This window comes from Elephantulus edwardii, unplaced genomic scaffold (assembly GCF_000299155.1).
Source record: "Elephantulus edwardii isolate Elephantulus edwardi_28Jun2011 unplaced genomic scaffold, EleEdw1.0 scaffold00334, whole genome shotgun sequence".
NCBI classification, from domain to species: domain Eukaryota; kingdom Metazoa; phylum Chordata; class Mammalia; order Macroscelidea; family Macroscelididae; genus Elephantulus; species Elephantulus edwardii.
This window is the reverse complement of record NW_006400084.1, coordinates 1,089,052-1,105,957: the sequence shown is the minus strand read 5'-3', so window position 1 is coordinate 1,105,957 and position 16,906 is coordinate 1,089,052. Positions and strand designations below refer to the sequence as shown.

The 16,906-nt window shown below is 39.4% G+C and overlaps 2 protein-coding genes across 2 annotated transcripts in view; one reads left to right on the top strand and one right to left on the bottom strand.

The window, feature by feature from the left end:
- The window catches only part of TTI2 (TELO2 interacting protein 2), a 28,536-nt gene extending 27,216 nt beyond the window's left edge, over positions 1 to 1,320 (top strand). The window contains exon 7 of the mRNA XM_006901574.1: positions 1,198 to 1,320. Within this exon, the coding sequence (XP_006901636.1) occupies positions 1,198 to 1,320 (123 nt within the window). The remainder of the gene's footprint in view (positions 1 to 1,197) is intronic.
- Positions 1,321 to 1,785: 465 nt separating this feature from the next.
- Positions 1,786 to 13,976, bottom strand: MAK16 (MAK16 homolog (S. cerevisiae)). The gene is made up of 10 exons (XM_006901572.1): positions 13,962 to 13,976; positions 8,760 to 8,809; positions 8,558 to 8,667; positions 8,389 to 8,453; positions 8,038 to 8,189; positions 6,558 to 6,612; positions 4,429 to 4,503; positions 3,764 to 3,871; positions 2,129 to 2,194; positions 1,786 to 1,980 (listed from the first exon to the last, which is right to left on the bottom strand). Exons 1-10 carry the CDS (start codon positions 13,974 to 13,976, stop codon positions 1,786 to 1,788), a joined length of 891 nt encoding a protein of 296 aa, XP_006901634.1.
- Positions 13,977 to 16,906: the final 2,930 nt, after the last annotated feature.

Sequence of the window (16,906 nt, the reverse complement as noted above, 5' to 3'; positions counted from 1 at the left end):
AGAACAATGTTGGCTCTTGGGTTTTCATACTTTTTACTATGTTGAAGAAATTCCCCTCTAATCCTATTTTGTTGAGTGCTTTAATCAGGAAAGGGTGTTGGATTTTAGTTTTTAAAATGACGTTGTTGCTTATCAGCATGTGGCAGATTTTCCCAATGCAACATGTGTTTAGATTTATTGACTGCTGCTATCATGGGTGTTTATATGGATATAAGTAAAACGAAATCCTTGACACTTTTAGTCTTTTCTGCATCTGTCATGTTGCCTGCTAGTTCTGTGGTGAAGATTTTTTTCTTGATACTGAGTTATAATCCATATTGAAGGCTTAGTCTTTGAAGTGTTCACTTTCATCAAGCAAGACTGTATCAGCTGCAAAAGGAAACCTGTTGATGAGTCTTCCTTCAGTCCTGATGACACATCAGGATGCTTGGGCTCTTCATGGAGCCCAGATTCTTGATTGATTTGTCAGCATAAAGATTGCATAAGCTATGTAGAATATGGTACTGCTACACCTCTCTCTTGATTTTAATCCATGGAGTGTTCTTTTGTTCTGTTTAGGTAACAGCAAGATTTTACTTGCATGTGATATTGTTCAGGAATTTCTACACTCTGTTGGATGATGTTATTTTTTAGGAATAGGAAGAAATACAGATCTTAGTCTTCAAATTTCACAGCATAAACTGGTGAGCATATCCAAGGCTGCCTCCATTTCCTGAAATACTTCAATTAGTATTCCATCAATTCTTGAGACCTTTATTTTTTCACAAGTGTTTCCAGTACAGCTTAGACAGCTTCCTTCAAGTCCTATTGTTTTTTAAGCATATGCTACTTTCTGAAATATTTGTGTCAACCAGTTCTTTTTGGTACAGTGAGTCAGTGTCTATTTCTTTCATCTTCTTTTCTTGCTTCCTGCATTATCCCAGTTTTTGCACATAGAATCCTTCAGTATTACAACTTGAGGTTTGAATTTGTTCAATTCTTTCAGATTGAGAAATGGTGAGGAGTATTCTTTACATTTTGGATTTCTAATTCCTACTCTTTATAGATATTTAAGATACTTTGCATGAATCAGCAGAACATTTCCCAAGCATGCTAGGATAGGTGATACCACTTTAGAAAAGTAATACAGGAGGAGAAACAAACAAACAAATTGGGGAGGGAAGGTGGAAATCAAGATTGTTTGGTTTTATGTTTCAGGGTCTGTTGGCCAAAATACCTCAAAGCTGTGAAGACGGCAAGGTGGTGAACTGTATCAGAAAAGTGCAGCAGGCTTCTGAAGGCACTCACTATGATGGAACTAAAGATTTGTATTTTACCTGAAGATTAAAGAAATTTCTTCTATCTCAGACTGTATAACTGGCATAATTTATAAATAAAGGTATTTTTCACATCAAAACTTTAAAGTTCACTCCTTTTCTTTATTTCCTTTATTTCCCACAATAATAGGGAAATTTTTAAATTGGGAGGGGTGGGGACGCAGACATGACATCCACTAAGGAAACACTGGGTTACCCATCAAATTTAGAAGTATTTACAACCACAACCTCTTCCCCACCTCAAGCTGTTAAGCTTCTTGAGCTCAAGGTATTACTATATCACATGTCAAAAATACTGTAAAAAATACTCTGCTCACAATTTAAGACATTCCTTTATACTTCCTTTCCATATTTCTTGGCCCTCAAAAATTGGCATAAATAGTGTTAAAAATAGTATGAAAAAGCAAAAACTGGACATAGGTTTAAGATACCAAAATGAAAATAAAAAATGTTCGATCCTGTTTAGAAATCACGTGGTTCTGACTTTGGCTGTGGGCTCTGTTTCCTGTTCATACTCAATTTCTACATAGGCTCGTTTTCTCAGTGGAGGTCCTTTCAGAGGTGTTTTGCCTTTGTGTTTAGCATTAAAGGCCTTCTCCTCTTCCTCACTGGAAGATTTCTCTTCCTCATCTTCATCACTACTGGCATCCAGTTTATCCATATCCTAGTTTGCAGAAAAGAGAGAAAAAATGAGGAAAAGAATGGTAAATAAAGTCCCCAACTCACTTGAATGTTCTCTCAATTTAGAACAGAATGTTCAGAAACCCTCAATTTTTTCTGAAAGTCAGAGGAACTTTACCCAAAAAGCTCACCTCAAAGTCACTTATGTCACTTTCATCCACTTCATAATCTTCTACAAATTCTCTTTGTCCTTCATCCTAAGGTAAAACATAACAAGTGAGACATCTAGGTTTGGTTTTTGGAGTTAGATCTGACTGGCACAGGAGGACAGTGCCCCCTCCTTCTCCAGCAGAGGATCTTGTGGATTTGAACCGTGCACCTTCAGGATTGCAGCGCAGCTCCTGGCCACTAGGTCACCAGAGCTCCCTTGAGACATCTAGTTTTATTCTCTGATAAGTATGTATATGATCAGAGTCAGAGTCTACTGGCTAAGCAACCCAAATTTGTTGTTGTTGTTGTTGTTATGTGCCGTCGAGTCGTTTGCGACTCATAGCGACCCTATGTACAACAGCCCTAAACCGTGCTCTATCCTGTGCCAATCGCATTGCCTCTGACACACCCATCCCGATTATCCCAGTCACTGAATCAGTCCACCTCACAGAGGGTCTTCCCCTCCTGCGCTGTCCCTCCACCCTCCCAAGCATGATGTCCTTCTCCAAGGACATCCTGGCAACATGTCCAAAGTATGTCAGACGAAGCCCCAGAATCCTTGCCTCCAAGGAGCAGCCTGGTTTAACCCTCTCTAGAATGAATCTGTTTGTTTTCTTGGCAGTCCATGGTACATTCAATACTCTTCTCCAGCACCACAGCTCAAAGGCATCAATCCTCCTTCTATCCTCCCTAGTCACTGTCCAACTCTCTGATGCATAACAAGTGATTGCAAAGACCATGGCCTGTATCAGGCAGACCTTAGTCTCCAGAGAGACACCGCTGCTCTTGAGTACTTTAGAGAGGTCCCTAACAGCAGACTTTCCCATCGCAATACGTTTTTTGATTTCCTGGCTACTGGTGCCAAGAGTGTTGACCGTGGAGCTGAGCAAACTGAAGCTGTGAACCATCTCAATCTCTTCGTCATCCATCCTGATGCTACTGATTGGTCCAGTGGTGAGAATTTTTGTCTTCTTGACATTGAGCCTCAGTCCATATTGAAGGCTGCAGTCCTCGACCCAAATTTAGTTATTCCAAAATCAAGTATTTGTGAATTGAGACATTTTTAGTTATCAAACAACTCTCACATCTTATTTAAGTAGCAAATGTCTTCATTTTAAATGACTAAATGGTATATAAGATGGAATTTACAAATAATTCCTAGTATATACAACTCAAAGGTAATTAAAAACATTTTACAAAGAGTTTAGCCCAATTGGACCATACGGTTAAAGACCTACTTACTAAATTAGCCTTTTTTTCTAAAACCACTATTTAAATACTTTGCCCATTTAAGAGAAAGATTAAACTCAGTGTAAATTTCAGTATGTGCCTTAGTGGTATACGTAGCTAAGGAGGATTTTTCACTTGTCACTTCATGAAAATAACTGTTTATAACCAATAAACACAATTCTAGATACCAGTAAGTACAGGTGTCAATGTCTAACTAGTCTATTGGTTGAGCATTGAGAAAAAGCAATCATTCATTTTACTGACCCAAATATTAGTCACATGATAGAATGAAATCACCAAATAATTCTTTATTGTCAGGAAACTCTAGCTGATTTTCCATCCTTTAATCATATTAAAACAGGTCTAGAAAACAAAAAAAGGCTTACTTCATCATCATCATCTTCTTCCTCAGCCTCTGAAGAGTCACTCTCTGCCTCCTGCTGTTCCAGGGCGTTGTCGAAAGCATGAATGGGGAAGTTGTAGATATCGCCATACTGAATAAAACAAATACAAACTGGCTTTAGCCAAATTTGGAGGTTCTGTTGCCTGATGCTTCCCCCCTCTTCAGTGTTTAAGTGAGAAAGGATAATATGATGAGTAGTAGTATTTCTATATTTAAGCCTATGGTAGCAGTGTCTTTAAAAGGCCTTTGACATTTAAATTATCAGTGATTCATATCAAACAAGTAACTTTTATGAGGATGGAACAAGAGCACTAAAATTTAGGGATTTATAAAACCCAGACTAGGACAAAGGTGATTCTGCTGATGAAAAGGAAACTGTGATGCAATACTTCTTAAAATATGAGATGCCTAGGGTAAGGAATAAAATTCTGGCTTTCATATAGCACTCCACAAGTGATGCATTTAGGAACAGAGAGAATCAAGAGTAACTTTAAAGCACTTTATGTACTTAAATATGAATGACCTAAAAGGAGGACGTAAAGGTTAGCAGAGCAACTCCCTACAGATTAGGCCACCAGAATATTTCCTAGCATGGTACCACTGCCTAAAAAATTAACATTTGTACCCACAAACCCTTCACTTTCTCACCGTATCTTGCTTCAATCTTTCCAGTAGTTCCTTTTCAATGGCATTGTCCAACTGGGCAGCTATTAATGCCTTTTCCTATTAAAAAAAGAGAGAAACCCATTTGATTCATCAATACTCGTTTTTTAGCCAAAAGAAGAAATGGCCAAATTTGTGTAAGATGTCATCCTTTTTTTCCCTCTTGCTATTTTCATGCTTCTTCACCTCACAAGCCTTTCTGGGAACCTATCAATTAAAAAAATTTCTGAAAAAAGGACATTCACAGATTGAAAGTTATGGTCTCACTTTCTAATTCAAAGTAGGACATCATTTAGCTAGGCAAGTCTACTATGGCCCTGGGGAGCCTCCACAAGTTGCGCTCCACAGGGTCTCCATGGCTGATTTTTTTGGATTCAGATGTCCAGATCTTTGTTTGAGGCACCTCTGAGTTTACTGAAACTACCACCATTCCAAATGGCATAGTATTTAAATAAGCTGTAGACCTGACGGATAAGCCATGCATGTGGCACCAAAGATGTTCACAAAAAAATTATTTTTACAAAGATGGTAAATGGCTGCCACTAGTTTATAGCTTAGCAAAAGTTTTGAGAATACACTTTAAGAGAAATGCAACATGTTAACTGTTTTTAAAACAACTTGGTAAAAGTTGTTTGACTGTAATTACATTTATATGATGCTGTTGCTGAAAATCTGTGTCTCCTATAAAAGCTACAATTACACACATTAAAACTTTAAAACTTGCATGCAGAATGTTCCTGTCTACTCTTTCATGTCTAGATTTTTCACAGGGCTTCAAAGGCATTTGCTAAAAACAGAATTTCATTGAAAAGTACTTAATACTAATAATCAACAATGTACTTCTCTGAATTTCAGAGATATTGATTAACTATTCTAGTCCTTAATAACAAATTTGTACTTTAAGAAGCTAAGAACCAACCAAACCACACCTTCATTTAATATACCACAAGTAACTACATCCTAATATAATCATACAATAGTAACTATATTAGAAAAGTGTACATGCACTTCTTAGGTGATATTTACACTAGGGAGTACCTATTAGAAAGCTTTATTGATGGGGAGAGTGATCAAAAATGTTTGGAAACAACAGATGGAATAAATTTGAGATGAGGTACTCTATGTTATTAATGAGAACAAAGGTATCAAATAATATATTAAAGGTAATTTTGATAGTATGTGAGAAATGATCATTCAATGTTTGAATGAGAAGTAGGCAAAAACATGAACTCTCTGAAAGAACAGACTGCTGGGGTAGTAAAGCAGTAAATTCACCGAGTGTGAATGAGGTACAGTGAGTTAAAACCTGTAGCTACTGAGTCAACACAGAACTGGCCTCACATAGGGTTCCCAAGGCTATGCACCTTTACAAAAGCAGAATTCCAGATCTCTCTCTCATTAAGCAGCTTAGGTTCAAGCTACCAATCTTTTCAGTTGGAGGGTAAACACTTTAACCACTGTGCTACCAGGGAAGCTGCCATCAGGAAGATACTTCAGAGAACTGACTCCTTGCTAGGGCAAAGGTGGGAGGTACCTAACTAATTTTCAATGAACAGTAGAATGATTACCTTCACTATTCATTTCTAATAATAAAACTTTCCCCATAACTTCCTGAAGGAAAAAATTACAGATTAAAATGGAATCTATAAATCTTTACTAGCAATTTCAAAATTAAAAAAACTCAAATCAGTGGCAAAATACAATTTGAAATGGCATGAGCCTATTTAAAGACTTAAAAATTTTCGTTTAGTGTTGTGAAACATACCACATCATAAATTTCAGACAAGGGACTGTAGACCTCTTAAAGATTTGTTTTGCCTTCTTGCTGTACCTTATTACTGAAATGCCGTATTTTAACTTGCACTCTAAGTTATAATCTTAAAATAGGAATAAGCTCAGATGTCTTAAGCAGCTGTTAACCACCACCATTCCTGCTGTCTAGCCAGCTCAGACTTATGGCATCCTTACACGTCACAGAACAAAACGTTCCCCAGTCCTGTGCTAGGATCTGGAAGTTCAGAAACAATAGTGACTGAGGCTGCATCATGAGATCTGCCCCAAGAATCAGTCATCCTTGTGCACAAATGCAAAAGCTATGCATTGGGTTACGTTACCTCTCTTCTTTTTTCCCTCCTTTCTACCTTCTTACTCAAAGGAACAAGTTTCTTCCTATGGGAAATAAAACACATTATTAGGAAATCCAAATATATTTAAAGACAAAAGATTAGAATTGGTATTACAAGGCTCAGCTCAAAAAATGGCAAGATTATACTAAAGAATTTTTATAAATTTATAAATTTTTATAAATTAATACTCAAGCCAGATACACAGAGATATAGGTAAATTTTTGTTCTCTTTAGGCAGTATGAGACTTCAAAGATCATTTTATTCTCCTGAGATTAATGCACTAATGAACTAAGAAAAAGGAATTTTTTTTGTTAAAGACAAATTTTAGCATTTTCTGAAAAAAGTTATTAGCATCTACTAAGAATTAGACAGTACCATGGATTGCTAGGAAAACAAACAGATTCATCCTGGAAAGGGTTAAACCGGGCAGCTCCCTGGAGGCAAGGATTCTGGGGCTCCATCTAACACACTCTGGACATGTTGTAAGGAGGGACTGGTCCTTAGACAGGGACATCATGCTTGGTAGGGTAGAGGGACAGCACAGGAGGGGAAGGTCCTCTATACAGTGGATTGATTCAGTGACTGGGGTAATGAGAGTGTCAGAAACAGTGCAATTGGCACAGGACAGAGCAGAGTTTACAGATGTTGTACATAGGGTCGCTATGAGTTGCAAGCGACTTGATGGCACATAACAACAAACAACAACAATAAGAATTAGGGTCTATTAAGTCAGCATTTTCTGGAAAAATAAGTTATTAAGGTCTAATTCTCTTTAACAAGGTATTAACTCTATGAAGTGTATATTACTTTTTAAGACTAGTTTTCAGTGAATCCAAAGTACAGTTCTTGCATTCCTGTCTATTCACATTGTTAAGGTCATTTTCACATCTCAAAGATTTCCTTACGATTTATAAAGAATTTCTGAAGCAGATTTTTAAAAAGGGAAGATATAATCAAGCTATGCAAGACAGTTTTAAATTTTGAAAAACCAAAGACTGCTATATTAAACTAAGATCAAGCTTCTTAATCTCTGTGGTCGAGTAGGCCCCCAACTAATGGAAACCTATCCATGATGAAAGAAGACTCTTCAGGATCCTGCACGAAGTCCATGAACTGGACTATTGTGATCCACAGTGTTTTTAATAGTGGATCTTTCAGAAGTAGATCACTAGGTCTTTTGAAACTCCACTCAGCCCTTTTTAGCATCACAGCAAGACACAAACCTCCAATGACAGATGTGGTGACTGCACATGAGAAACACTAGCTAAAAAGCTAAACTGATCTCTTGAATGGAAGGCAAATATTCTAGGACTGAATCACTAATGATCTTTTTGCTTAGGACTGATATAAAAGATTAAACAAAAGTGATTCTAATAGAAAGCATTATTATTAGAAGTTACATAAATCAGCTCTGTAATGTGGACAGACTAAAAAAAAATCAAATAATATAAACCATTTTATACTTACTGTCGCTTTAGTGTAAGTTTTCGTATTCTAATTAGATACTGAGTGATCTTGGTGAATCTCTGCTTGCACTTGTGCCGAAGAAAACGTGGCCAGTAAATCAGATTTTCATCTATTTGCTCCAATGCTTTCTCATAGTTTTTATTGAGCTTGACCTACCAAACACAAAAAGGAAGCTTGAAGGGCAAGAATAAATAACCTATTAAGTCTTTACCATCAGTGACACCTGATCAAGGGCTTGATGAGAATAGTTCCAAAACTCAATCTGAATATGACTAGGGAAAAGAGAGCACGATGTGAAGAAATTTTTGTTCTTGACCCATAGTCACTATAACTTTATATCCCAAGTCTTACCCTTTCCCAGAGACGTCTTGGGAAAGCTGCTCGTTCTATGACCTTCATATACAGGAAGCACTGTCCTGCAGGAGAGGGTAAAAATCTCAGTGTTATACATGGAGAAACTAAAGCCAGCCTTTTAGGAACTGGTGAGCAATTACCATGGAAGCCCAAACTAGGGAATTACCTTTCTCCTCTTTGATAGTGGCATACTGACTGTTTGCCAAGGGACAGGATGACCGATTACACAGTCCAGTCAAGTTGTATTCATTTCTACAAAAGCCTTGAGTCTTCGTTCTAGAGTAGGAGGAAAGATGCAGAGATTATAGAATGGATCAGTTATCAAGAAGACAGCAGAAGGAATCTCTGAGGTATAAATCCAGACTCACCTTATTTTGAAAGAACAAAATTGCTTGTTTCCTAGTGTATCCCAGATAACCTGCAAACACAAAAAAACCATTTTAATTGTTCTAATCCCAAGAATGGCATTTTAATCCAAAAATAACAATGCCTGAGGGTAGTGACCTCCTTTAAGTAAAAGAGCCTCTGAGGAATTAATAGCTGGGAGGAACTTTTTACTCAGTCCCATAAGGACAAATTCTCTCTAAAACCATTATTGTGGAATGAGGATGAGGATCCAAGGAGGGGTGGAAGCAGAGGGGGAAAGCTAGGGGAAGGTAATCATAGGGTCTTACAATTTAATGGGGGGTGGGTGTGAAGGAAATGAGAAAGATCCAGTGTGAAAAACAATGTATTCAAACTTATAAATAAAGCAGTATAAAAAATTAAAAAAATATTTAAAAAGAAAAGAGGTGGAAGAAATTTTGTAGTCTCACTTGATTTCTTTACACAATAGATTTCTGTAGAAAATGAAAAGGACAAATTAACAATAACCATAACCCTGTTGTTATTATGTACCATCAAGTCAGAAGAGACCCACAGCTGACCCTCTGATGGGTTTTCCGAGGCAGCTAATCACAGGGGAGGAGACTACCCATCCTTCTCAGGACCAGCTGGTGGATTTGAATTTGAGTGCCTTCAGGATGGCAATACAGCATTTTGCCACAAGGCCACCAGATCTCCTTACCCAGATAAAACTGTGCCAGCATTTCATATTTTCCCAGTTTTGTCTATATTCTATTTAGCAACAGTATCCATTCCTAGTATTATCTTTAACCAAAATGTTTTCTAACTTTCTTATTGAATATGTATATTATCTATGTGATTTTATGGAGGGCAAGGAAATTGACCAATGTGGTTTATTTTCACTCAGCACTTTTTGTGAATTTAACTGATGCACAGCACTACTATCTGCCAAGTCCTTCAAGTTTTCAGATTCAAGTATTTGCTGAATGAAGAAAAGTAAAATCCATAAGAAAGTGTACCTATCTAGTTAGGAAAAGATCTATGAAAGCAGACAATCATTAAGTAGCAGCCCAAATGCTACACCTACTAAGAGCACGAGAACCTCTGAGTGAGTGGCTTTGCAGAAACAGAAAATGCTTTCAAGTAGTTTAGGGGGAAAAGAAAGTATAAAAGAATAAAATAAAACTTGGGAATTTTATAGGATGTGTATGTGGAGGATGGTAGGAAGAAGGCTAAGAGGAAAACTGGGAAAAGTCAGATTAAGACTTATGCATGCTAATGAGATGGTCCCTGAGTGGCACAAGCCTACTTCCAGGTGCCTATGAAAACTGCCGTGGCTAGCTATATGCATGCTGTTCACTACCGCCCTACTAACTGAAACTGCTTGTAATAGCCACTTTTGTCCTCCATAATGCCAAATCCAAGATGACTGTGGTGGTTGTCAGAAGCCTTTGAGTCGACTTTGATCCTATGAAAAACAGATCTGCACCTTGCCCTATCTTCTGCCATCCCCACCGTCTCTAATATACTTGAGCCCAATAGTCACTGTCAATCACCTCCTCGAGGTCTTTCTCTCTTTTGTTGACCCTCCACCTTTTCAAGTATGATGTCCTCCTCCAAGGACTGGTCCCTCCTAGCAGTATGTCTAAAGTACGTGAGACAATTTCACTATTCTTGCTTCCAAGAAACAAACTGGTTGCACTTCCAAAAGACAGATTTTGTTGGGTTGTTTTGTTTTTTTCTGATACTCTACAGAATATTCAGTACTCTTCTCCAATACTACCACCCAAAGGCATCAATTCTTCTTCTCATCCTTATTTATTGTCCAAATTTCTGATGCATAGCAAGTAATTGAAAAGACCAAGCTTGAATCAGGTACATCTTAGTCTTTAACCTGACATCACTGCACCTTAGCACTTTGGAGAGGTCCCTGAGAGCTGATTTTCCCAATGGGACTCATCATTTGATTTCTTAACTGCTGGTACCAAGGATGTTGACTGTGGATCCAAGCAAGATGAAATCACTGACTTCAGTCTTTTCTCCATCTATCGTGATGTTGCCTATTGGCCCAGTGATAAAGATTTTTATTTTTTGATGCTGAGATTTAACCCATACTGAAGCTGCAGTTCTAATCTCCTGCAGCAAGTGTTTCAAGTCCTCTTCTCTTTCTGCAAGGCTGTGTTAGCTATGTAATAGGTTGTTGATGTGTCTTCCTGCAATCCTGCTGATACTCATCTCTCTCTAACGTCCAGTTTCTGAAATTATTTGCTCAGCATACAGATTGAATAGGTATGGAAAAAAGTATACAGCTCTGCTGCACACCTTTCCCAATTTTAAACCATGCAGTGTTTCTTCACTCTGTTCACACAACAGCCTCATCATTCTGGGATTCTCCTTCTCAATGTTAGCCACAACTTGTTATGATCCACACAGTCAAATGCCTTTCTACAGTCAAGAAAAGAAAAACAGACATCCTTCTGGTATGCTCTGCTTTCAGCCAAAATCCATCTGACACCAGCAATGAAATCTTCTGATTTCTTAACTGCTAGTACCAAGGATGATGACTGTGGATCCAAGAAAGATAAAATCACTGCCCTTCTGTCTTTTCTCCATCTATCATGATGTTGCCTATCCACGGTGTCTTCTGAGTCTATCTCCCATTTCTGATAGTTCCCTGTTGATATACTGTGCTAGCCAATTTTTTTTTTTTAAATTTTCAGTAAGATATCACTTGCATGTTATGAATGATGTTGTTCAGTAACATCCACCTTCTGTTGGCTCACCAGTGCTAATTTTTGATCAACTGTCTTCTGAGATCCCCCAGGCCCTACATTCCATCACCACCAATATTCTTTCCATTCTCCTCTGTTGGTTTCATCTTTTGCCTCAATTCTAAATGCTGCAATGTCTTAGGGTTTGAGCTAGAGATCTTCTCTCTATTCTTCTTTTAAAAATGTAAACTCACTACTACTGCACCAGTTCTTACTCATGACTCTCCCTCAGAATTCGGAGGCTATAAATCATAATAGGAGACTGCCTCAGTTTTGTGGCTTCAAATATCATCTTTAAGCTTATGACTCCAAAATTGTCATCTTCCAGGAAGACTCTTTCTGAGCAGGAGGCCCCTTGACATCTCTACTTAGATGTCTAAAAGGCACAAAACCCCCCAGCATGTCCAAAAGAAGTTTTAAATCCTGACCCCTCAAAAAAGAATACTTTTTTCCCCTTCATTCTTCACTAGCTCAATAAAGAAAACCACCACGTAACTATTTATTGAGGTATTAAATAGTGAAAAAAGAACAGAATATTCTTTTTGAAGAGTGTTGACCTGAGAGCTCCATTTGAACAGTTGTGATGCCAATGGGAAGACAAATGCTTTGAATCCACCAGCTGTTCCATGGGAGAAAGATGGGCAACCCCCTCTCATGGGATTTAAAGCTTCTGAAAACCCACTGGATGCTTAGTTACGAGTTTATTCTAACTCAATGGCAATGAGAAAGACTGAACAATTTAAACACAAAAACCCCTTGGTCTCTCTCTTCTTCACTTACTCCATCAGTAAATCTTATTGGTTAGTGATAAAACAGAAGGAAACCCCATTAATTTTTAACCATTTCCACTCCTCACACATCATGCTTGGAAAGGTGGAGGCTGAGTGAAATAGAGTAAGACCCCCACCAAGACAGACTGACAAGGTGACTGCAACACTGGGTTCAACTATATCACATATGATGAAGATGGCACAGAACAGGGTTCAGGTGTGTGGGCTCTTAGGGTTGCTATGAGTCACACTTGAAGAAATTAAACAACTACACAAAGCGATCATTATTTTCCAACACAGCATTATCTCTTTGTTTTCCCGTCTTACTCCATTTCAAAAATCATTCACAAAGCAACTAAAGAATTTTCCACATACATAAATCAGATTTCTTCCACGGTTAACAAAACCACAAACCCATTCCTGTTGAGTCAATCCCAGTTCACAGTGCTACTACAGAACAGAGTCATTGGGTTCCAAGGCTGTATATCTTAAAAGCGGACTTTTCCTGCTGAGTCTCAGGAGATTCAAACCACGAACCTTTCTGTTAGCAGCCAAACACTAAACATTGTGTTTAAATCCTTCAAAAAAAAATTTCCTAAATGACTCTACATTTTGCTCTGATCCATGTGTCCAATCTCAACGTCCTCCCTTTGATTCCTACAATGTTGTCAGGAGAGGCCAGTCCTTGGAAGGAGACATGTGAGCAAAGGTGGCGGATCAGAGAGAGAGACGTCGGCAACAAGATGAATCGACACAGACGCTGGAGGCTGCTGGAGATGGTGAGGATGGCAATGGCACAGGGCAAGGTTCAGATCTAATGTTCATAAGGTCCCTGAGTCATATGACACATAACTGTCACACTGGTGTCTGTCTCTCATTTTCCTCTCAATTCTGATCCTTCATTTTCCTCTCAATTCTGATCCTGGTAGCTTTTGTTCCTAATGCTTGGATTAATAATTTTTCCTTCAAACAAATACATACATATGTACATACATACTTATGTGTATATTATGTAAAATACCTAAAATGTCACCTATCTAGACCTCAAGTGGTTCCTCTCAATGAAACGCTACCTCATTACTTTTCTCATCACTTATTACTCCGTGCAATCACTTGATCTACTTGTTCTTTCTTCCTCCCACGAAAATATTCTAGGAAGGCAGGGGCTTGCCAGTTGTAACCTACAGTGATTCCCACAGTGACTAGGACACTGTAAGCACCCAACAGTTTTTCAACATAGTTATATAGATTAATTTAGAATGCTCCAGAAATTAAGCCTTGGGCAGTGAGGTGAAAGTAAAACAACAGAAATCGTAACACAGGAAAAACAGACTAAAGAATAATGTGTGTGGACTATCGGAATCCTTAATTTTAAGTCTTAAATCAAATCCCCTCCTACCTACCCGTCACACCACTTAGTACCCCCCCCCCCAAAAAGACCATACAGTATGCACTAAATCTTTCTTTGGTAGACATGGAAGTAGGACTGGACATGTCGACCCCAAGATTGAGGTGGCCCTGTCCACAAGCTGGCCCCCCCGGACTGGAGTTCCCTGAAAACTCTCGAGCCCAACGTTCGAAAACACCGATTCTGGAAGCCTAGGATCCGACGGAGCGCGAGACAAAACAAGGTAGCTAAGCGAAAAGAAACTCCCAGGTGGCGACAGAACGGGAGGAGACTTACATCATCTGACTGCATGATTACAGGTGTTCAGCGTTGACCGGCGCAGGAAACTGCCACGCTTCTTCCAAGGGACCTCTTCCGGAAACTGGTCTTCTCTATCGCGAGAGACTCCGAGATTCTCGGAGCTGTCAGGGAGCTCCCCCGGCTGGTGCAGGTCCCTCTGCTAGTGCTTTCTGTACGTACGTTCGCGTCTGTGTCCTCTCTGGCTTTCGGGCTTCGCTTAGCTCTGAAAGTAAAATAGTGACCCTGCGTTGAACTAGCACCAGTAATCAACCGAATCTCGGAATGCGGACATGCAATTTGAGACCATATCTTGGTATCTCTCTACCTGATCACTGGGAAGTTTCGGGCCGGCGTCTACTCGCCTTCTGGGCGGAGACAGGAATCGCTTCTGGCTGCACTTAGCACAGGGCGATGTAAAGTAAGCTGTTCGAGCTAGGCTCCGCCTTTTAAATCTCTTTCCTCTTTCACTTAAAACCACAAACACTGCTGTGGCCTCCCCACCTTTTAAATTGGTGGATCAGGTAATATTTCAAAAGTAATCTTGTTGTTGATTGCCTTCGAGTCAAGCACGACTCATAGCGACCCTATGAACAAAAGGCCTGAATCCCCTCTACAACTATCGACATTTATCAAAGTTCATAGAGTTTTCGGAACCATGTTATTTAGGAAGTGGATGTCACTCCTGCTTCCAAAAACTAATCTTAGAAGACTAACAAATTAAGATTTTCATTGTTGCTACGAGGGGGAAAAAACTTCACTACTTAACATCATTTTGTAAAAGAAAGCCCATTTTAGTAACAAGATAGAGACAGTCTCGAAATAGGGATTAATCTTTAACTTGAATATATCTCGTGTTATTAAATAATACATTATAGAACATATATTGTTTACACCACCACCCCCCCAAAAAAAAAAACCCTTAGCAGTTATTTCTCATTTGCTTTTAAACCCTCCCGCAAAGCTAGGCAATCACTAATCACTACTTCCTGTCTATAGAGTTGCCTATTCTGCGTTTAGATAGAATATCTCCTTAGACTATAGGGCGCTTAACTGCCCCTAAACCAAGAACTGAGCTTCACGCCCTGTGGATCTACTTTTCAGGCAAACAATTAGGAGGATGGTGCAGGATCTGGCAAGGTACATAAGATTGTTCAGAAAAAAAGATAGCATGCTTTTTGGGAAGGTCAAGGGTCAGCAAAGAGGAAGACCCCCCAACAAGATGGATTGACACAGTGTATAAATATGTTCAAGTACAAGGGCACAGATGCTCATCTTCACGCCCATGGCCACAATTGCTACTGTGCAGACTGAACTCAGCCTCTGCCTGCCCCTCCCCCCCCTCCCCCCTGCCCAGGTGAGGATTTCATACTGGTGGGGAGGCAGGGGGTGGGCACCCCTGTAGTGTAGAGGATACCGATCCTGAGGGTGGATACGAATCCTGCGGGAGCTTTGAATTATCACAAAAGTGGTGACCTTCTAGGAAGGCAGATGGCCTTCGCTCTTCCTCATTGTCTAATTCCCTCAAACATAGGTTAGAAGTCAGAGAAGAGCAAGCTGAGGCTTAGTGAGATTACCAAATTGAGAGGGGTGTCAATGCTACTTTCTACACCTTAAAAATTCTCCAGTGTCACTTACTTCCTTGCTTTTGATACAGCTAAGCATCTAAAGAAATGCCATGGAATAGAGATCCAAGAGGAGTTTCAGGTTTCTACCTTCTGCTGGGAGCACATAAGTATTTTGGGTTCTGTAAAGACTATATGTTGTAAGCAGGAGTGGCATCCACTTCCTAAACAACATGCCTCTGAATACTCTTATGAACTTTGAGAAAGGACGATAATTATAGAAAGGCTTCAGGTCTTTTGTTCATAGGGTCGCTGTGAGTCATTTTTGCCTCGTTGGCAATCAACAACAACAACAACAACAACAACAATAAATACTTGAAATAATGATATCACAGGATAGGGCACCATTCAATTCTGTCATTTATAGGGTTGCTATGAGTCAAGGTGGACTCTGTTACACCTAACAACAACAGCATCAGGTGAACAATAACCACAAGGCTGTATTGAATATCAAGAGCAATTACCTCATGGGTTAATGCTAATAGAGACATTCAGTCCAACTCATTGTGGTGGTGTCAGAACCATAGAGCTGACCCTCTCACAGAGGAAGTTGCCTATCTTTCTTCCACAGAGGACCTGGTGGATTTGAACTCTCAAGTATCAGCTTTTGGATTAGTGGTATAACCCTATGGACAATGTCCCTGGAGCTCATGAATAGAAACATTAGTGGAGGGCTAAACCTCAGAGGGCAGGAAGGTAGGGGATAGAAGAATGAATGGAGACAGCCACAGAAAAGTGGCAGGTAGGGTTCTGTTATAAAGTGAGATACTAATGTTATCAAGCAAAGTCACTGTTGTTGTTGTTGTTATGTACCCTGAATTTGCCAGCAATTTATAGTGACCCTATGGACAACAGCTCTGAACCCTGGGCTATCCTGAGCCAGTCTCACTGACTCTGGCACACCTACCCCCATTGCCCCTGTTACTGTATCAACCCATCTCATCTGGGATGTTCCTCTCCTGTGTTGTCCCCTCACCCTTCTGAGCATGATGTCCTTCTCTCTTAAAGACTGGTCTTTCTTGGTCACATGGCCACATTATGTGAGACAGAGCTTCAAAATCCTATCCTCCAAGGAGAAACTTGGTTTCCCCTTTTACCTGACCAATTTGTTCTCCTGGCTGTCCATGGTATGTTCAATTCTCTTCTCCAGCTCAACTCAAAGGTATCAATTATTCTTCTTTCATCCTTAATCATTGTCCAGCTCTCTGATGTATAGCATGTACTTGTAAAGACCGTGACCAGGATCAGAAGCACCTAAGTCTCTAGACTGACATCATTGCTCCTCAGCAATCTGGAGACTTTCCAATGTAGTTTGCCTTT